Genomic DNA, 16,575 nt, shown 5'->3' with positions numbered 1-16,575 from the left:
TTCATTACACATGCATATGCACATTCGAGTTTTTATTACAAATTCAAACACACATTTATTTAATAAATTAATATTATTATGAGTGCTAACATTTAAAACTTATTTGCACTTCATACTTTCTCTATGTTCACACTTTCTCTATGAACAGAACAGTTTTCCATAACTCCTCAGTGATGTGCATTCATCATGTCAGCGTTCATGGGCAGTTGTTCATATGCTGATTGTTTATGATGATGCATCCGCACCCGGAACTACAGCTGAACTTCATCTGACGAGAAACACTTCAGCGGCAGCTCATCAGAAAGGTCTCACTCTTCTGACATTTAAAGCGCACATTATGTGTTTATAGCGTGTTTATATTGTATAATGCACGTATATATTATACGCGGCTATAGTAATATACCTTATAAAGTGAGATATATGTGTTTTTTAATTCCGGTTTTGATTGGTGTACACATGAAACCTGCTGGATATTCATGCTGGACACTAAAGAGACTTCTCTCCGCAGGTTGCTGCTGATGATGAAGGGGTCAGCGGATCTGATCGGGTTTCTGCGCGCGCTCCTCTCCGGTTGTTCGCCGTTCAGGATCATCGCGCTCTCCGTGGCGGCGCTCCTGTGCGCGCTCGCGACGCGTCTCGCGCTCAAACGACGCGCGCTGCGGTGCTTCAATCAGCCGCCGCAGAGGAACTGGATCATGGGGCACATGGGACTAGTGAGTTTACTTAAAAGTAACATTAAAAAAATAATAAAAAATGTAACTACTAGTTGCAGAATGTTTACAGAACATTTAAAACTAACAAAGCAGCACGCTAAAGTAACAAAATAAAGTAGCACGCAAAAGTAACTAAGTAGCATGCAAAAGTAACAAAGTAACACGCAAAAGTAACATATTAGCAGGCAAAAGTTACAAAGTAGAACGCAAAAGTAACTAGTAGCACGCAAATGTTACAAAGTAGAACACCAAAGTAACAAAGTAGAACGCTAAAGTTACAAAGTAGCATGCAAAAGTGACAAAGCAGCACGCAAAAAAGTAACAAAGCAGCATGCAAAAGTTACAAAGTAGAATGCTAAAGTAACAAAGTAACATGTTTTCATAAAGTTCTAATACATTTTGTTAGCTGGGAAAATCCACTAAATTATTTTTTTTTAATAGCAAATCTATAATATCTGAGGGATTTCACTGGCATATTTTGTATTTGCATACTGATAAATTCCTATTATAGTCGTGTCTCTCTCTTACACTGTATTTTTATTCTACCAGTGGAGGAAACATTATTGCTCAAGTGACTAACGACAGGGAATATGGAAGTTACAAACTGACATTGCATTGCCTTTAGGTTGCATAAGCATATGTACAGTGAGCAATATCATCTATTTGGAAGGCAAAGCAGAAAAACGGGTTCTTCACAAGCCACGCATGAAACTGATCAATTCAATTCATTAACTGAAATTCTTTCAAATGAAACAATAGTGATAGTACCTCACTGCACTGTCTGAAGATACAGGAACTAGACATTTACTGCACTGCTCTGCAAAAGATCACTATCTGGGGTCTTAGAGCTCATGTTTGATCTGATCAGTTGAGTTTTTTAGATCTGATTTCCTCATGGGTGATAATTCAGCATTATAGCCCAGGCGTGTTATTTGCATGTTTATGCACATGTAATGCTGTTCACACAATGCGTGTGCTGTGCTGATGTTCAGAACAGCATTCTATCAGGATACTCCTGTGCATTTAGTATGCAAACTTTATGTGTGCATGCAAAAACAAGGTTATTTACTACATTTGTCAGAATGTGTAGTGCAATTCAGCTTTCGTTTCCAGTGTGACGAATGAACAGGAAGCAGGTCTAATATCCACTGCTTTTCCTCATTCTACATTAATAACTTCCAAAACTGCCAAAGCTGAAGACACAAACATTCAGAGAACACTCAAAAGTAACGTTCTCATAATGTTTGCAAAATGATCAAATGGAATGTTCACTTAACATTCAAAAGAAAAAGATGATAATGTAGCATGCTATTATTTGTGATGCTTTGTTGCAAAACACATACTGTTTCGCATACTATTAAAAAGAGTTTGTAGTATACAGTATGCAGTGAGCATCTGAACAGTTTTTGTGTTTTTTGTTTTCAGTGTAAACTTCAAAGTCAGAGTTTTTTCTCTGTCAGAATATTAAACACTTCACATGATGTTGAGTTTTAAAGCCACAGGAGCTGAATTATAACACTTATGCTTTTAATCGAAGCCCGCGAGAGATTTTCCTCCGCTGTGTGTTTCAGATGCGTCATAATGAAGAGGGACTGCAGGCCGTTGATGATCTGGTCAGGAGGTACGTTCACTCCTGTGCCTGGTATCTGGGTCCGTTCTACAACATGGTCCGGCTTTTCCACCCAGACTACATCAAATCCCTTCTGACAGCCTCAGGTACGAAACCACAAACAGTGTACGCTAACAGATGCTTTCTCATCAAGATCAGGATGAGTTTGTTTCTTCATCAGGTTTGGAGAAATGTAGCATTGCATCAGTGTCTCATCAATGGTTCCTCAGCAGTGAATGGGTGCCGTCAGAATGAGAGTCTGATAAAAACATCACAATAATCCACAGCACTCCAGTCCATCAGTGAACATCTGGAGAAGACAAAAGATGAAACACATCCAGCATTAAGATGATTTTAACTCAAATAATCCATAATAACACTTCCTCCAGTGAAAAAGTGCATCTCCTGTTGTCTCTCACAGATTTGTTTAGATCTGTTTAAACGCTGCTTGATCTGTGCAGATTTCTCTCCTGATTCAGACCAGAACACTTTTTCACTGGAGGAAGTGTTATTATGGATTATTTGAGTTAAAATCATCTTAATGCTGGATGTGTTTCATCTTTTGTCTTCTCCAGATGTTCACTGATGGACTGGAGTGCTGTGGATTATTGTGATGTTTTTATCAGACTCTCATTCTGACGGCACCCATTCACTGCAGATCATCCGTTGATGAGACACTGATGCAGTGCTACATTTCTACAAACCTGATGAAGAAACAAACTCATCCGGATCTCAGATTAAAATTTTTGTGTGAACTATTGCTTTAAACTCAACTCATAAACACGAAAGTCTCTGTTCAGTGACCAGCTGAGTCAACTAAATGAAATGTGACCTAATAAGTGAGTTTCTCTGTGAAATATTCATTCAAAGTTCATCTCGGGTGTCAGTGTAGAGGTCACATGCAGCCGTCGCTGTTTAATGTTTAGAGTTCAACACTTCACTAGTGTGTAAAAGATCATCCATCGCTATGAATCCAGTGTTGTAATAACAAACTCTTTATATTTGTTCTGGCAGCAAACATTACTTTCAAAGACAAGATCTTTTATGGGTTTATGAAACCTTGGTTGGGTAAGTGATGTCCAAACACACATCTGAACACATACTCTCTGTCTTAAATATTATGCAAAAGTTACAGAACTGCTTTAAAGTTTGGGGTCAGTTACAATTTGTTTTGAAAGACATGAATACGTTTGTTCATTTAGACATTACATTTATCAGATGTGGCAATAAAGACATGTATAAAGTAACACAAGATTTCTGTTTCAAGTAAACAATGTTCTTTTGAACTTTCTATATTCATCTGTGAATCCTAAAAAATCTAATGCATCAGTTACCACAAAAATATTAACTGTGTCATCGTATTTTCATGATTTCTGAAGATCATGTGACACTGAAGACTGGAGGAATGATGCTGAAAATACAGCGGAGCATCACAGAAATACATTACACTTTAACACAGATTCACACAGAAAACAGATGATTTACATTAGAATAATATTTCACAATTTTACAGCATTTTTAATTCAATGAATGCAGCCCTGCTGAGCAGGAGAGACTCTTTCAAAACATTCAAAAGCGTAACCGAACCTAAAGTCTTAAACAGTTTGTTTTTATCTGTATCAAGCACTTCCTGTGTGTCTTGCAGGTCACTGTCTTCTGCTGCAGAACGGTCAGGAATGGTCACGCCATCGCCGACTTCTGACTCCTGCCTTCCACTTCGACATCCTCAAAAAATATGTTCACGTATTCAACCATTCCACCAACACCATGCATGTATGTCAAACACACACCATTCAACTTTATTTGAAAGGTTGTTTTACTGACAGAAACGCTGCAAAGCTGCAGATTCCTACAGTAATGTGACGACAGATCATTTCCTGGTGTTTGTGTGTGTTCGTGCGATCTCACTCATCTCACAGAAACAGTGTTTGCATTGGCAGCAGAAAGCAGGCGCTGAGCCACATTGAGTTTAATCACATCAGATAACACAGCAGCTGAAACACTCCAGATACTCATCTGAGAGCAGGGTCAGCCTCACAAAACACTTCCAGGTCATGATTTCACGGCAGGATCGAAAGGAAATCATTTTACATGAAGTTAATAAACCCTCCCTTTGCTTTCCGTTGCAGTGTTATTTTAGCACCATTGAGATACTGCTTTGGTGATTTTTAATAGTATTTCAATTCAGCTTTTCATTTTATATATTTATTTAAAACTAATGCTATAGCAATTTTGTTTGTTTAGTATTTATTTTTAATGTCTATATAATTTTTATTTTTACTTAGTGGCTACTAGCTGGAAAAAAAAACGTTAAATGCTTTTTATATTTATAAGTAGTGAATTTTTTTTTTAGTTTTAGTTGTAGTTATGGCTGTTTAGTTTTTATTATTATTTTTGGAATTTCAACTGTTTCTATATTTGAACTTATTTCAGTTAAAATTATTTATTTTAGTGTTCAGTAGTATTTTTGACTCAGTTTTTATTTTCATTATTTTATTAAAAACTAAGGTTATAGCAATTTTGTTTTTATTTTTAGTTAGTGGCAACTAGCTAGGATTTTTTAATTTATTTATTTATAATGTATTTATTTCAAGTACTTTTTTGGTTTTAGTTTTAGTTCATTATAAGAACTGTTTCAGTTTAATTTGTTAAGTTTTAAACATTTTTGGGCTATTTTGTTACAATTTGACTATTTATTTATTAGTTACTTTAGTATTCAACTTAAACTACAAACTTTTTTGTATTTTACTTTATTCCAGTTATCATTACATATATATATATATATATATTATTTTTTTTTATTATTTTTTTTCTTAGTTATATTTAATTATAATTACCCTGATTGTGACATTATTTTCATGGAAATTTATTGAAATATTCCCCAGATTCCCAATGCATTATTTTAATGATCTTAAAATATGCTTCCTATTCTTTAAGCTAAATATTATTTCTCGTTTCTTTTTGTGAAATTGCGACCTCGGCGTGTTTTTTAGGAGGGTATTTCATGCACCTTTTCTTCCTATTTTTAGTAGAGCCATCATTACAGTAGCTCATTACAGTAGCTTATGTGTTTTAACACTTTCTAGAAAGCGGAAGCTGAATGTGTGTGTGAACTGAAGCCAGAGGCCAGCGGTTAGTTGTGTGGTTGTGTGTGTGTGTGTGTGTGTGTTTGTTGTGTGACTCAGGCTAACTGGCGCCGCCTGCTGGCTGAAGGGCAGAACAGTCTGGACATGTTCGAGCACATGAGCTCGATGACGCTGGACAGTCTGCTCAAATGCACCTTCAGCTGTGACAGTCACTGCCAGGGGTGAGTGAGTCTGTGCATCACACACCAATAAAAGAGATCTGGCTCACAAATTCACGTCTGTCTCTCAGGAAGCCCAGCGAGTACATCGCAGCCATTCTGGAGCTGTCTAAACTGCTGGTTCAGAGGCAGCACTACCTTCCGTATCACTGGGACTGGCTGTACTGGCGCTCCGAACAGGGACGGCGCTTCCGCAAGGCGTGCAACATCGTACACGAGTTCACGTCTAAAATCGTACAAGAACGCCGTTCCCAGCTCGACCAGCAGGGGTCCGGCAAGAACCGCACGGATCACACGGGAGGATACAAGAAAAAAGACACGGATCTCATCGATTTACTGCTGCTGTCAAAAGCAAGTGACTACATACAATAAATCTTCTGCTCACAACGAATGCTTTTAATTGATCAAAAACACAGTAAAAATTGTGAAATATTATTCTAATGTAAATCATCTGTGTTCTGTGTGAATCTGTGTTAAAGTGTAATGTATTTCTGTGATGCTCCGCTGTATTTTCAGCATCATTCCTCCAGTCTTCAGAGTCACATGATCTTCAGAAATCATGAAAATATGTGTATGTTTTCTCCTGTTCAGGATGAGAACGGCGAGGGACTCACGAACGAGGAGATCAAGGCTCATGCAGATATGTTCATGTTTGCCGGTGAGTCTCGTGTTCATATTCACTGGTTCTGTGTGTGTGTGTGTGTGTGTGTGTGTGGATGATGAAGCATCACCGCTGTCTTCATCAGGTCACGACACCACGGCCAGCGCTCTCTCCTGGATCTTCTACAACCTGGCCATGCATCAGGATCATCAGGATCGCTGCCGAGCTGAAATCAGATCAGTGCTGCGGGACGGAGACGACCAGGACATCAGCTGGTCAGAGAAACTCATTTCAGATGAACTGTCAATCAAACAGGAATCTTCCTGCACACACATTTAAAGAAACAGTATCGGAAACTGAACGCATTTTTATTCTAACAGTAGTATGATACATTGTTGTCACATTAATTCAGTAGGTTGCATGCTATAAAGGACTAAGTCTAGGACGCTTAAAAAAAAAAAAAACTCAGCCATCAATTTAATAATTTAAACATAAAAATGGAATTTAAAACAGCTTTTTTAATGTGTTAATATATACAATAAATTAATAAATAATTTTAAAAGTGATATATCTGAAAACATATAAAACTAGGAAATTCATGTTTTAAAATAAAACCATAAATTAGTCAAATAATAAAATGCATCCAGTATAGTAATCCCAGAAATAAATATTAATTAATTTAGCATTTTTATTTATTTTTATTATTATTATTATTATTATTATTATGTTTTAAAATGCAGTTCAAATAATACAAGAAATTAAAAATAAAAAGACATATTCAGAAAATCTTTTACAATGCAGTTAAATAAAACCATAAATGTGTCAAATAATAAATAATCCAGTTATAATGTCAAAAATAAATATGGTTATTTTGCCTTTTTATTTATTATTATTAATGTTTTAAAATGCTGTTAAAAAAACAATAAATAAAAAATAAAAATACATATTCAGTAAATCTTTTATAAATGGTTCAAATAATATATATATTTTAATGCATCCAATTATAATGTCAAAAATAAATATTTGTAATAGTTTTCTGTTAAAAACAAAACAGAATTTAAAAAAGAAATGTATTTAAGATAAAATAATAAATTCTTAAATCATTTTTAAATTGAAGAAATAAATAGACGTAAAACTGATTAGTAATGCAGTTAAATAAAATAATACAATAATAAGTCATTTTTAAATGCATCTACTTATAATGTAGATCATAATTCAATACATTGTTAATTTGCATTTCCAACTGTTTTTTTTTTTGTAAAACTTGTTTTGTTAAATCTTGTTTTTAATTTGCAATTAAATACAAGTAAAATAGTCAAAAATAAATAATTTTTTAATTAATCAAATTATAATCTCAGAAATCAATATGCTTATTTGCAAAAAAAAAAAAAAAAAAACAGAGAGAGAGATATTATAAATGACCCTTGGACACACATCACACTGGAAGTGAAGGTCAAGCCGAGCACATTGCATTGTGGGACACAGAGTCTCTGTATATAGTATATACACTAAAGACATCATGCTGCAGATGTAGTAGTGTGGAAGTGTGTTATCATGAAGGTAAGCAGTGATCCTAGCACTAACTGTGATCCTGTGCTGTGATTGGCTGAAGGGAGGATCTGAGTCAGCTGCCCTTCACCACTATGTGCATCAAGGAGAGTCTGAGGCTTCACTCGCCCGTTCTGGCGCTCACCCGCTACTACTCCCAAAACATGAAGACGCCTGGAAACTGCATCATCCCCCAGGGTCAGAGCATCACACACACACACACACACACACCTGACATCATGACGCTGAGGTTCACACATGTGTCTGTCTGCAGGAAGTCTCTGTTTGATCAGTATTTATGGTGTCCATCGAAACCCTGAAGTCTGGCCCGATCCGGAGGTGAGTATTTATTGATTAGGTGGCATGACAGGACTAGGTGTTATGATCTTTATATTCAGCATCATTTAGCCGCACCACAGCTTTTCTCCTTTGGTACTTGTTTGTCTCCCGAGTCGAGCAGCACGGCTCTGATCTGCAGAGAATGAACGAGTTATCGATGAGTTTCTGTCTCTGCAGGTTTATGATCCCACACGCTTCGAACCGGAGAACTCACACGGACGCTCACCGCACGCTTTCATTCCCTTCTCAGCGGGACCCAGGTACACCATCCTGCCAGGAACACACACACACACACACACACACACTCAGTCTCTCTCACACACACACACACACACACACACACACACACACACACACACACACACACACACACACACACACATAGGTGTAATGGTTTTTATTCTGTAGAAACTGTATATTCTATCTCCCTTCACCAACCCTACACCTAACCCTAACCCTCACAGGAAACTTTGTGCATTTTTACTTTCTCAAAAAAACTCATTCTGTATGATTTATAAGTGTTTTGAAAAATGGGGACATGGGTTATGTCCTCATAAGTCTCCCTCTCCTTGTAATACCTGTGTCATACCCATGTCATTATACACACACACACACACACACAGACACACACGCATATACATGCGCACACAGACACACACACACACACACAAACGCACAAACATGCACACACACATACATACACAGACATACACATACACACACACTTACAAACACACACACACGCACACACTCAGTCTCACACACACCCACACACACTCAGTCTCTCTCACACACACTCTCTCTCTCCCTCCCTCTCTCTCTCTCTCTCTCTCTCTCTCTCTCTCACACTCTCTCTCTCTCTCTCTCTCACACTCTCTCTCTCTCTCTCTCTCTGTCACTCACACACACACTCTCTCTCTCTCTCTCTCACACACACACTCTCTCTCTCTCTCTCTCTCTCTCTCTCACACACTCACACACACACTCTCTCTCTCTCTCTCTCTCTCACACACACTCTCCCTCCCTCTCTCTCTCTCTCTCTCTCTCACACACACACACACACACACACTCTCTCTCTCACACACACACACTCTCTCTCTCTCACACACACACTCTCTCTCTCTCACACTCACTCACACACACTCTCTCTCTCTCTCTCTCTCTCTCTCTCTCTCTCTCTCACACACACACACTCTCTCTCTCTCTCTCTCTCTCTTTCGTGCGCATGCGTGGGCGTCTGTTGAGCGAGACTGGAGAGCGCGTGGTGAATGTAAGCTGGTTTTTTGCCCGCTGTGGCAAAAACGTTTGTTTTTCTTTCTCTTTTCTTTTCTTTTTTTCGGTTTGGGTGTTTTTTTTTTTTTTTTTTTTTTTTTTTTTTTTTTTTTTTTTTAGATCTCTCTTTCTCTGTCGGAGTGCATGAACTGAGCGTGGTAAGGGTGACTGCATCGTGCTTTTGTATTTGGAGCTGTGTGTTTGTTTGTATGTTTTGTTGTGTTTGGATCGGTTAGAGTTAAAAGCTTTTTTTCCGTCTGCAACCAGCGTTGCGCTGGGAGGCATGACGAACCAAAACACGATGAGTTTTAAAGATTTAACCCGCCGACATGGAGTGAAGGTGGAGTCTAAGATTAACGTGGAGCAGGTATGTTTAGCCGTGGGAGAGATTGTGGGACATGATTATATTGTCTCTGCATCGCGAATGAATAGTGCAATTGTTATCTTTTTCAAATCAATTGAGAAGGCAAATGAAGTTGTCCAAAGTGGCGTTGTGTTGAACGGTTCACTCGTGAGTGTTTTACCGTTGAGTAGCCCGTCCAAAAAGGTCATTCTGTCCAACGTGCCTCCGTTTATTAATGACGATATACTGGTGCAAGAGTTATCTCGGTATGGAAAACTGGTTTCATCAATAAAGAAAATTCCTCTTGGGTGCAAATCACCTTTGGTGAAACATTTAGTCTCGTTTAGAAGACAAGTTTTCATGGTGTTGAAAAACGGAATTGATGAGATTGATCTGGTGTTCAAGTTCAAAATTGATGGTTTCGATTATACAGTGTTTGCAACATCTGATACTACGATTAAATGTTTTAATTGCAGTAAGATTGGACATCTTGTTCGTGATTGTCCGAATAAAAAGGAAAATGCAGCTGTTAACACAAGCACTGAAATGGGGGTGTCTGTTGTTCCGCTGGCTGAGATCGTAAATGACACTGACATTGCTGGTGTGTCAGTGGTCGAAGCCGGTGAGCTTGGGCCGGTTGCAGTTGTGGCTGCTGAGTTAAGATCTGATAAAACTGAGTCTGAGATTGTTACCATGTCTAGTAAAAATGATGAATTCGCTAGGCCTTATGAGCAGGCTGAACCTTCTGAGAACGTTTGCATAACAGATGTTGTTGAAATGGATATGCAAGAAAATGCTGTAGTTTTTGAGAATGAAGCAAAATCTGTTTTCAAGATCCCAGTTAAAAGAAAGAAAAAAAGTGGTGGAAAAGAAAAGTTACTTAAACAAGTAAAGAAAGATGAGGGTGGTGAAGAGAGTGTGGCATCAGATAGTGATGGAGATTCCTCTGATTCCAATATATCTCAATGTTCAAATCTGTCTCTAAGTTCCCAAAATGAAACCTTGATCTGCTTGTATAGTGCTAATGATATTAGCAAATTTCTGCAAGAAACAAAAGGAGTAAAAGGAGTGCAAGTAGAAGATTTCTTCCCTGATAGTAAGCAATTTATTAATGATGTAAGGTATCTAATAAAAGAGGGAGCTTTTCAAGATGTGGAGATTTATCGTCTTAGAAAATTGGTGAACAAACTGAAAAAAAAATGTAATAAAGATGAAGCTGTCAACTTCTAAAATTTTGCCAAAAATAGTTTTTTTGGCAACTTTTTTATTTTTTTTTCTTGTCTCTAAAATAAATATGACAAATTTTAAAATTGGAACTTTAAATTTAAATGGTGCCAGAGATGGTTATAAAAGAATGATGTTATATGAATTTAGTAGACAAAAGCAAATTGATATTTTGTTTTTACAAGAAACACACAGTGATTTTAAAAATGAGAACGACTGGAAAAGAGAATGGGATGGACAGATTGTCCTAAGTCATAAATCCTCTGTTAGTGGAGGTGTTGCTGTTTTGTTTTCAAAACACATTTTACCTTTGTCTTGTGATGTTGAAGAAATAATTGGTGGTCGTTTGTTAAAGATCAAAGTAAAATATGAGAAAGTTACCATGGTGCTTTTGAATTTATATGCTCCTACAAAGGGGTTAGAAAGAGTTTTGTTTTTTGATAAGGTGGATGCTGTCTTAAAAGACTTAAATCCAGATGATATGTTATTTATAGGTGGGGATTTTAATTGTACCGCAAATTCTAAGTTAGATAGAAATCATATAGAACCACATGCTGCTTCTCAGAAAATACTTATACAATTAATTGAAACACATGATTTATGTGATATTTGGAGAAATATGAATCAAGATGTTAGACAGTATACTTGGGCTCATAGTACTGAAAATTATATATCCTTAGCAAGGCTTGACAGAATATATAGTGTTCAACATCAACGAAATCTTTTTAAGTTCTGTAAAATTATTCCAGTGGGTTTTTCTGACCACAGCTTAGTTCTGTGTAGTGTTTTGTTTAAATGTGTTAAGTATAAAAGTGCTTATTGGATTTTTAATACTTCATTGCTGAATGATGAAAAATTCTTAGAAAATTTTAGTTTTTTTTGGAAAACTTTTAAGCAGCAAAAACATTTTTATGTATCTTTATCGCAATGGTGGGATTGTGGAAAAGTTCTTATTAGAGATTTTTGTCAAAAGTACACTCTTAATGTTACTCGAGACCTAGCCCAGTCAATGAAGATTTTAGAGACGGAAATTACTGTTTTACAAGATTTATTAGCATCAAAAAAAAACAACAGAAAACATATTGATGATCTGAAAGAAAAGAAATCTATTTTGGTAGACCTGTTGGGAGTTAAAGCAAAGGGAGCTTTAGTCCGGTCACGGTTTCAAACTGTGGCACAAATGGATGCTCCCTCAAAATTCTTTTTTAATTTAGAAATTAAAAAAGGTCAAAGTAAAATGATCCATACTTTACGCTCAGCTACAGGACAAGAACTAACTGAGCCTGCTGACATACGTTGCTGTGCTGTAGGTTTTTTTTCTGACCTTTATAAATCTGAACTGAGGAAATGGGGTGCAGAGGCTGATCATTTTCTTGAAAGACTGCCAAAGGTGGATGAAGAGTCTAACAATGATCTACAACAGACGTTGTCATTGAAAGAGCTTTATACTGCCATGATGAGCTTGGATAATGGTAAATCTCCAGGAATTGATGGGCTGCCTGTTGAGTTCTATAAGACTCTATGGCCCGTCATAGGAGAAGATCTGCTGACAGTTTTTAATGACAGTCTGAAAAGAGGACTATTGCCTCTAAGCTGCAGAAGAGCAGTCATTACACTGTTACCCAAAAAAGGGGATCTTCAGTATATCAGCAATTGGCGCCCTGTTTCACTTTTATGTTCAGAGTACAAAATTTTGTCCAAAACTTTAGCTATGAGACTTAGTAAAATAATAAGCAAATTGATACACTGTGATCAGACTTACTGTATTCCCAACAGGTCTATTTTTGATAATATTGCTTTAATAAGAGATGTTTTTGATGCTTCTAAACTCCTGGGAATTAACTCTGGAATGATTTCTCTTGATCAAGAGAAAGCATTCGACAGAGTTGAACATTTGTTTCTATGGAGTACTTTAAAGGCTTTTGGGTTTAACGATACGTTTATATCAATGATAAAGGCTGTATACTGTAACATTGAGAGTGTTCTTAAAATTAATGGTGGTTTGTGTGCTCCTTTTAAAGTTGAAAGGGGGGTCAGGCAGGGATGTCCTATGTCTGGTATGTTGTACTCCCTGGCAATTGAACCCTTACTGCAAAAACTACGAATTCATTTAAAAGGTTTGAGTTTTCCTGATTGTAATAATTCTTTACACCTTTCTGCATATGCTGATGATGTTATTGTTTTTGTAAATGAGAAGGAAGATGTTATTAAGCTAGAAAAAATTGTAAATGATTTTAAACTAGTTTCCTCTGCCAAAGTAAATTGGAGGAAAAGTGAAGCTATAATGGTGGGAAGTTGGAGTGGAGATCTTCCTGCTTTACCTGGAGGACTGATTTGGAAAAGAGGAGGTTTAAAATACCTTGGTGTCTATCTAGGAAATGAAAACTTTATTAGGAAAAATTGGGAAGGTTTAATAGAGAAAATAAAAGGTCGATTGGAAAAGTGGAAATGGTTGCTGCCTCAGATATCTTATAGAGGACGTATTCTTATAATTAATAATCTTGTGGCATCCTCACTATGGCATAAACTTGCTTGTGTTGACCCTCCAAACGGACTCCTTGTTAATATTCAAAGAGAATTGGTGAACTTTTTTTGGGACAAGTATCATTGGACTCCTCAAAGCATTCTCTTTTTGCCCAAAGAGGAAGGAGGTCAAGGTCTTGTAAATCTCGCTTGTAGAAGAGCCACTTACCGTCTCCAATATATACAGAAACTTATGATGGGACCTTATTCATTGGTGTGGAGACCACTGGCCTTAAGTATCTTGAGAAGAGTTGGCAATATGGAAGTGGATTTAACATTGTTTCTAATGGACCATAAAAGATTGACTTTTAATGAAATTCCTTCTTTCTATCAAAATCTGTTCAAAGTGTGGGGTTTCTTTAAACATCGCTGGATGGAACCAGCAACTTCTCTTCATTGGTTATTGGAAGAACCAGTTGTTTTTGGAGCTAGGTTTGATACTTCGGCAGAAGATTTTCCTGGTTTAACAGATTTATTATGTAATAAAAAGGTTTTTAAACTAAAACACATTATAAATGAATCAGGTTATAATTTACTGAGAGCTGAAAAAGTAGCTAACCTATTAGGAGTTCGATCAATACGGTTTGTAAAAAAATTTCTAGAAAAAATAACTATGATTTTAACTGATGAAGAGAAGATACTTTTACAAGAGTTTGGTGCAGGGACTTTAAGCCCTGATAGTAAAGATCTTTTTCCTGAACTTGAAATTTTCCCTGTTATAGATGAGTTTTGTTTTAATAGCCCCCTGTTCAATTTTGGAAGTAATGATTATATTGATTTTTGTACAGTAGAAGGGAAAATATTATATAAATGCATTGTTAAAGTTACTCATCAGCAAAATTTAAGTACTAAAACAGATACAGTATGGAGAGAAAAATTAGGAATCAATTCTGAAACTAAACCTGTCTGGCGAGCACTTTACAAACCACCATTAAAAAAGAATATTGGTGATTTGCAGTGGCGGATTTTACATGGAGCCATTGCTGTAAATGCATTTGTGTCTATTTTAAACCCCACTGTAAGCGACAAATGTCCTTTTTGTTCAGAACGAGAGACTATTTTTCATTGCTTCATGTATTGTAAGCGACTAAACCCTCTTTTTGACTTATTAAGTGTTTTTTTAGATTATTTTAATACTAGTTTTTCAAAACAAAATTATATTTTGGGTTTTTTTTACAATTCAAAACAAAAGTTCAAATGTCAAGTCATCAATTTTATTGTGGGACAAGCAAAATATGCTGTTTATATCACTAGGAGAAATAAGATTGAAGAGAAGTCAGGACAAGATGTTGTTTTAGTTTTTAAAAATATGGTAAAATCAAGAATACTTATTGATTTTAATTTTCATAAATTGATGAGTACGTTAAAGGTTTTTGAAACTCAGTGGTGTTGTAATTATGCTCTGGTTTCAGTTGAAAATGAAGAAATTGTCTTTGCAAGAGATTTAATGTAATATATATATATATATATATTTTTTTTTTTTTTTTTTTTTTTTTCCAAGTGTGTGTAAAGTGTTATATTAAAAATTTTATAATAAATCGATTGTGAAAATCAAAAATCTCTCTCTCTCTCTCTCACACACACACTCTCTCACACTCACTCACACACACTCACTCACACACACTCTCTCTCTCTCTCTCTCTCTCTCTCTCTCTCACACACACACTCTCTCTCTCTCTCTCTCTCTCTCTCTCTCACACACACACTCTCTCACACTCACTCACACACACTCACTCACACACACTCTCTCTCTCTCTCTCTCTCTCTCTCTCACACACACACACTCTCTCTCTCTCACACACACACTCTCTCTCTCTCACACTCACTCACACACACTCTCTCTCTCTCTCTCTCTCTCTCTCTCTCTCTCTCTCTCTCACACACACACACTCTCTCTCTCTCTCTCTCTCTCTCTCTCTCTCTCTCACACACACACTCTCTCACACTCACTCACACACACTCACTCACACACACTCTCTCTCTCTCTCTCTCTCTCTCTCTCTCTCACACACACACTCTCTCTCTCTCTCACACTCACTCACACACACTCTCTCTCTCTCACACACACACTCTCTCTCTCTCACACTCACTCACACACACTCTCTCTGTCTCTGTGTCTGGTCCTGCAGGAACTGCATCGGGCAGAACTTCGCTATGGCGGAGATGAAGGTGGTGGTGGCTCAGACTCTGTCCAGGTTCAGGATCCTGCCGGGCCCCAGACCGGTGCGGCGTCTCTATCAGCTGGTGCTGAGGGCCGAGGGAGGCCTGCTGCTGAACGTCCAGACGCTCCACCAATCACACACAGAGTGAACATCTCACCGCTCCATGCTTCCTGCCATTCACATTTCACTCTTTTCATATCGTTTCCAATCTTTGAATGTGAAGTGTGTAACAAAGCGTTATTCTTCTGTAACCGCACACACGTCAGATGCCTTGAAACAACACAAAATGTATATTGCTTTTATATTAATAGAATTGTCATATATTCTGATAAATATTGTAGTGTATTTAACTCTTGTTTGTTTTGTTGTGAACTAAATATAAACGTGCTTGTTCTATTCAATATTCTGCTACTGAATAAAAAATAATTGGTAATTGCAACTTTTTTCTAGATCAAGCAGATGATTGTTATCCTCTTCACGTTAAGGGTTAATGCAAGACCGAAGCAGTGTGTGTTTACTCTGTGTTCTGAAGGAAAGGTGAATGCAGTCTTAGTTTACGGCACACACCTACAGTGAATCCTCCAGTTAGTTAGAGTTAGAGTTAAGAGTTAATTCTATTCATCAAGGCTTCTTCTTTGGACATGTGAGCAACTCTGTCTCAGAGAGAAATGAAAACTGATTTACTCCAGAAGAAAGGCTGACCCCGTTATTAAAATATCTTCCTAACCATTCCAATCAAAATCATTACATTTTAATATATATTCATATAGAAAGGAGTTATTTTAAAACAGTTCACAATATGACTGCTTTTATTTCAGAACAGATAAATGCAGACTTGGTGAAGCAGAAGAGACTTTTTTTAAAAACATCCCAAATCGTACTGTTTTGACTGCTAGTGTGTATCATTTTAATCTCACGTAGCATTTATATATTGTGT

The 16,575-nt window shown here is 36.9% G+C and overlaps 1 protein-coding gene across 1 annotated transcript; it reads left to right on the top strand.

Annotated features, from left to right (window-relative positions):
• The first annotated feature begins 142 nt into the window (after nt 1-142).
• LOC128025564 (cytochrome P450 4F3) lies at nt 143-16,077 on the top strand. Its single transcript, XM_052612035.1, has 13 exons — nt 143-305; nt 509-713; nt 2,285-2,429; nt 3,337-3,390; nt 3,968-4,095; nt 5,508-5,629; nt 5,698-5,977; nt 6,218-6,284; nt 6,373-6,502; nt 7,840-7,973; nt 8,050-8,114; nt 8,292-8,374; nt 15,606-16,077. The coding sequence occupies exons 2-13, from the start codon at nt 519-521 to the stop codon at nt 15,784-15,786; spliced, it is 1,584 nt and encodes a 527-aa protein (XP_052467995.1). The 5' UTR covers nt 143-305; nt 509-518; the 3' UTR covers nt 15,787-16,077.
• The last annotated feature ends 498 nt before the right edge of the window (nt 16,078-16,575 follow it).

Source organism: Carassius gibelio, chromosome A12, assembly GCF_023724105.1.
Source record: "Carassius gibelio isolate Cgi1373 ecotype wild population from Czech Republic chromosome A12, carGib1.2-hapl.c, whole genome shotgun sequence".
NCBI lineage: Eukaryota > Metazoa > Chordata > Actinopteri > Cypriniformes > Cyprinidae > Carassius > Carassius gibelio.
The sequence above is the reverse complement of the archived record's forward strand: the minus strand, read 5'-3'. Positions and strand labels throughout refer to the sequence as shown.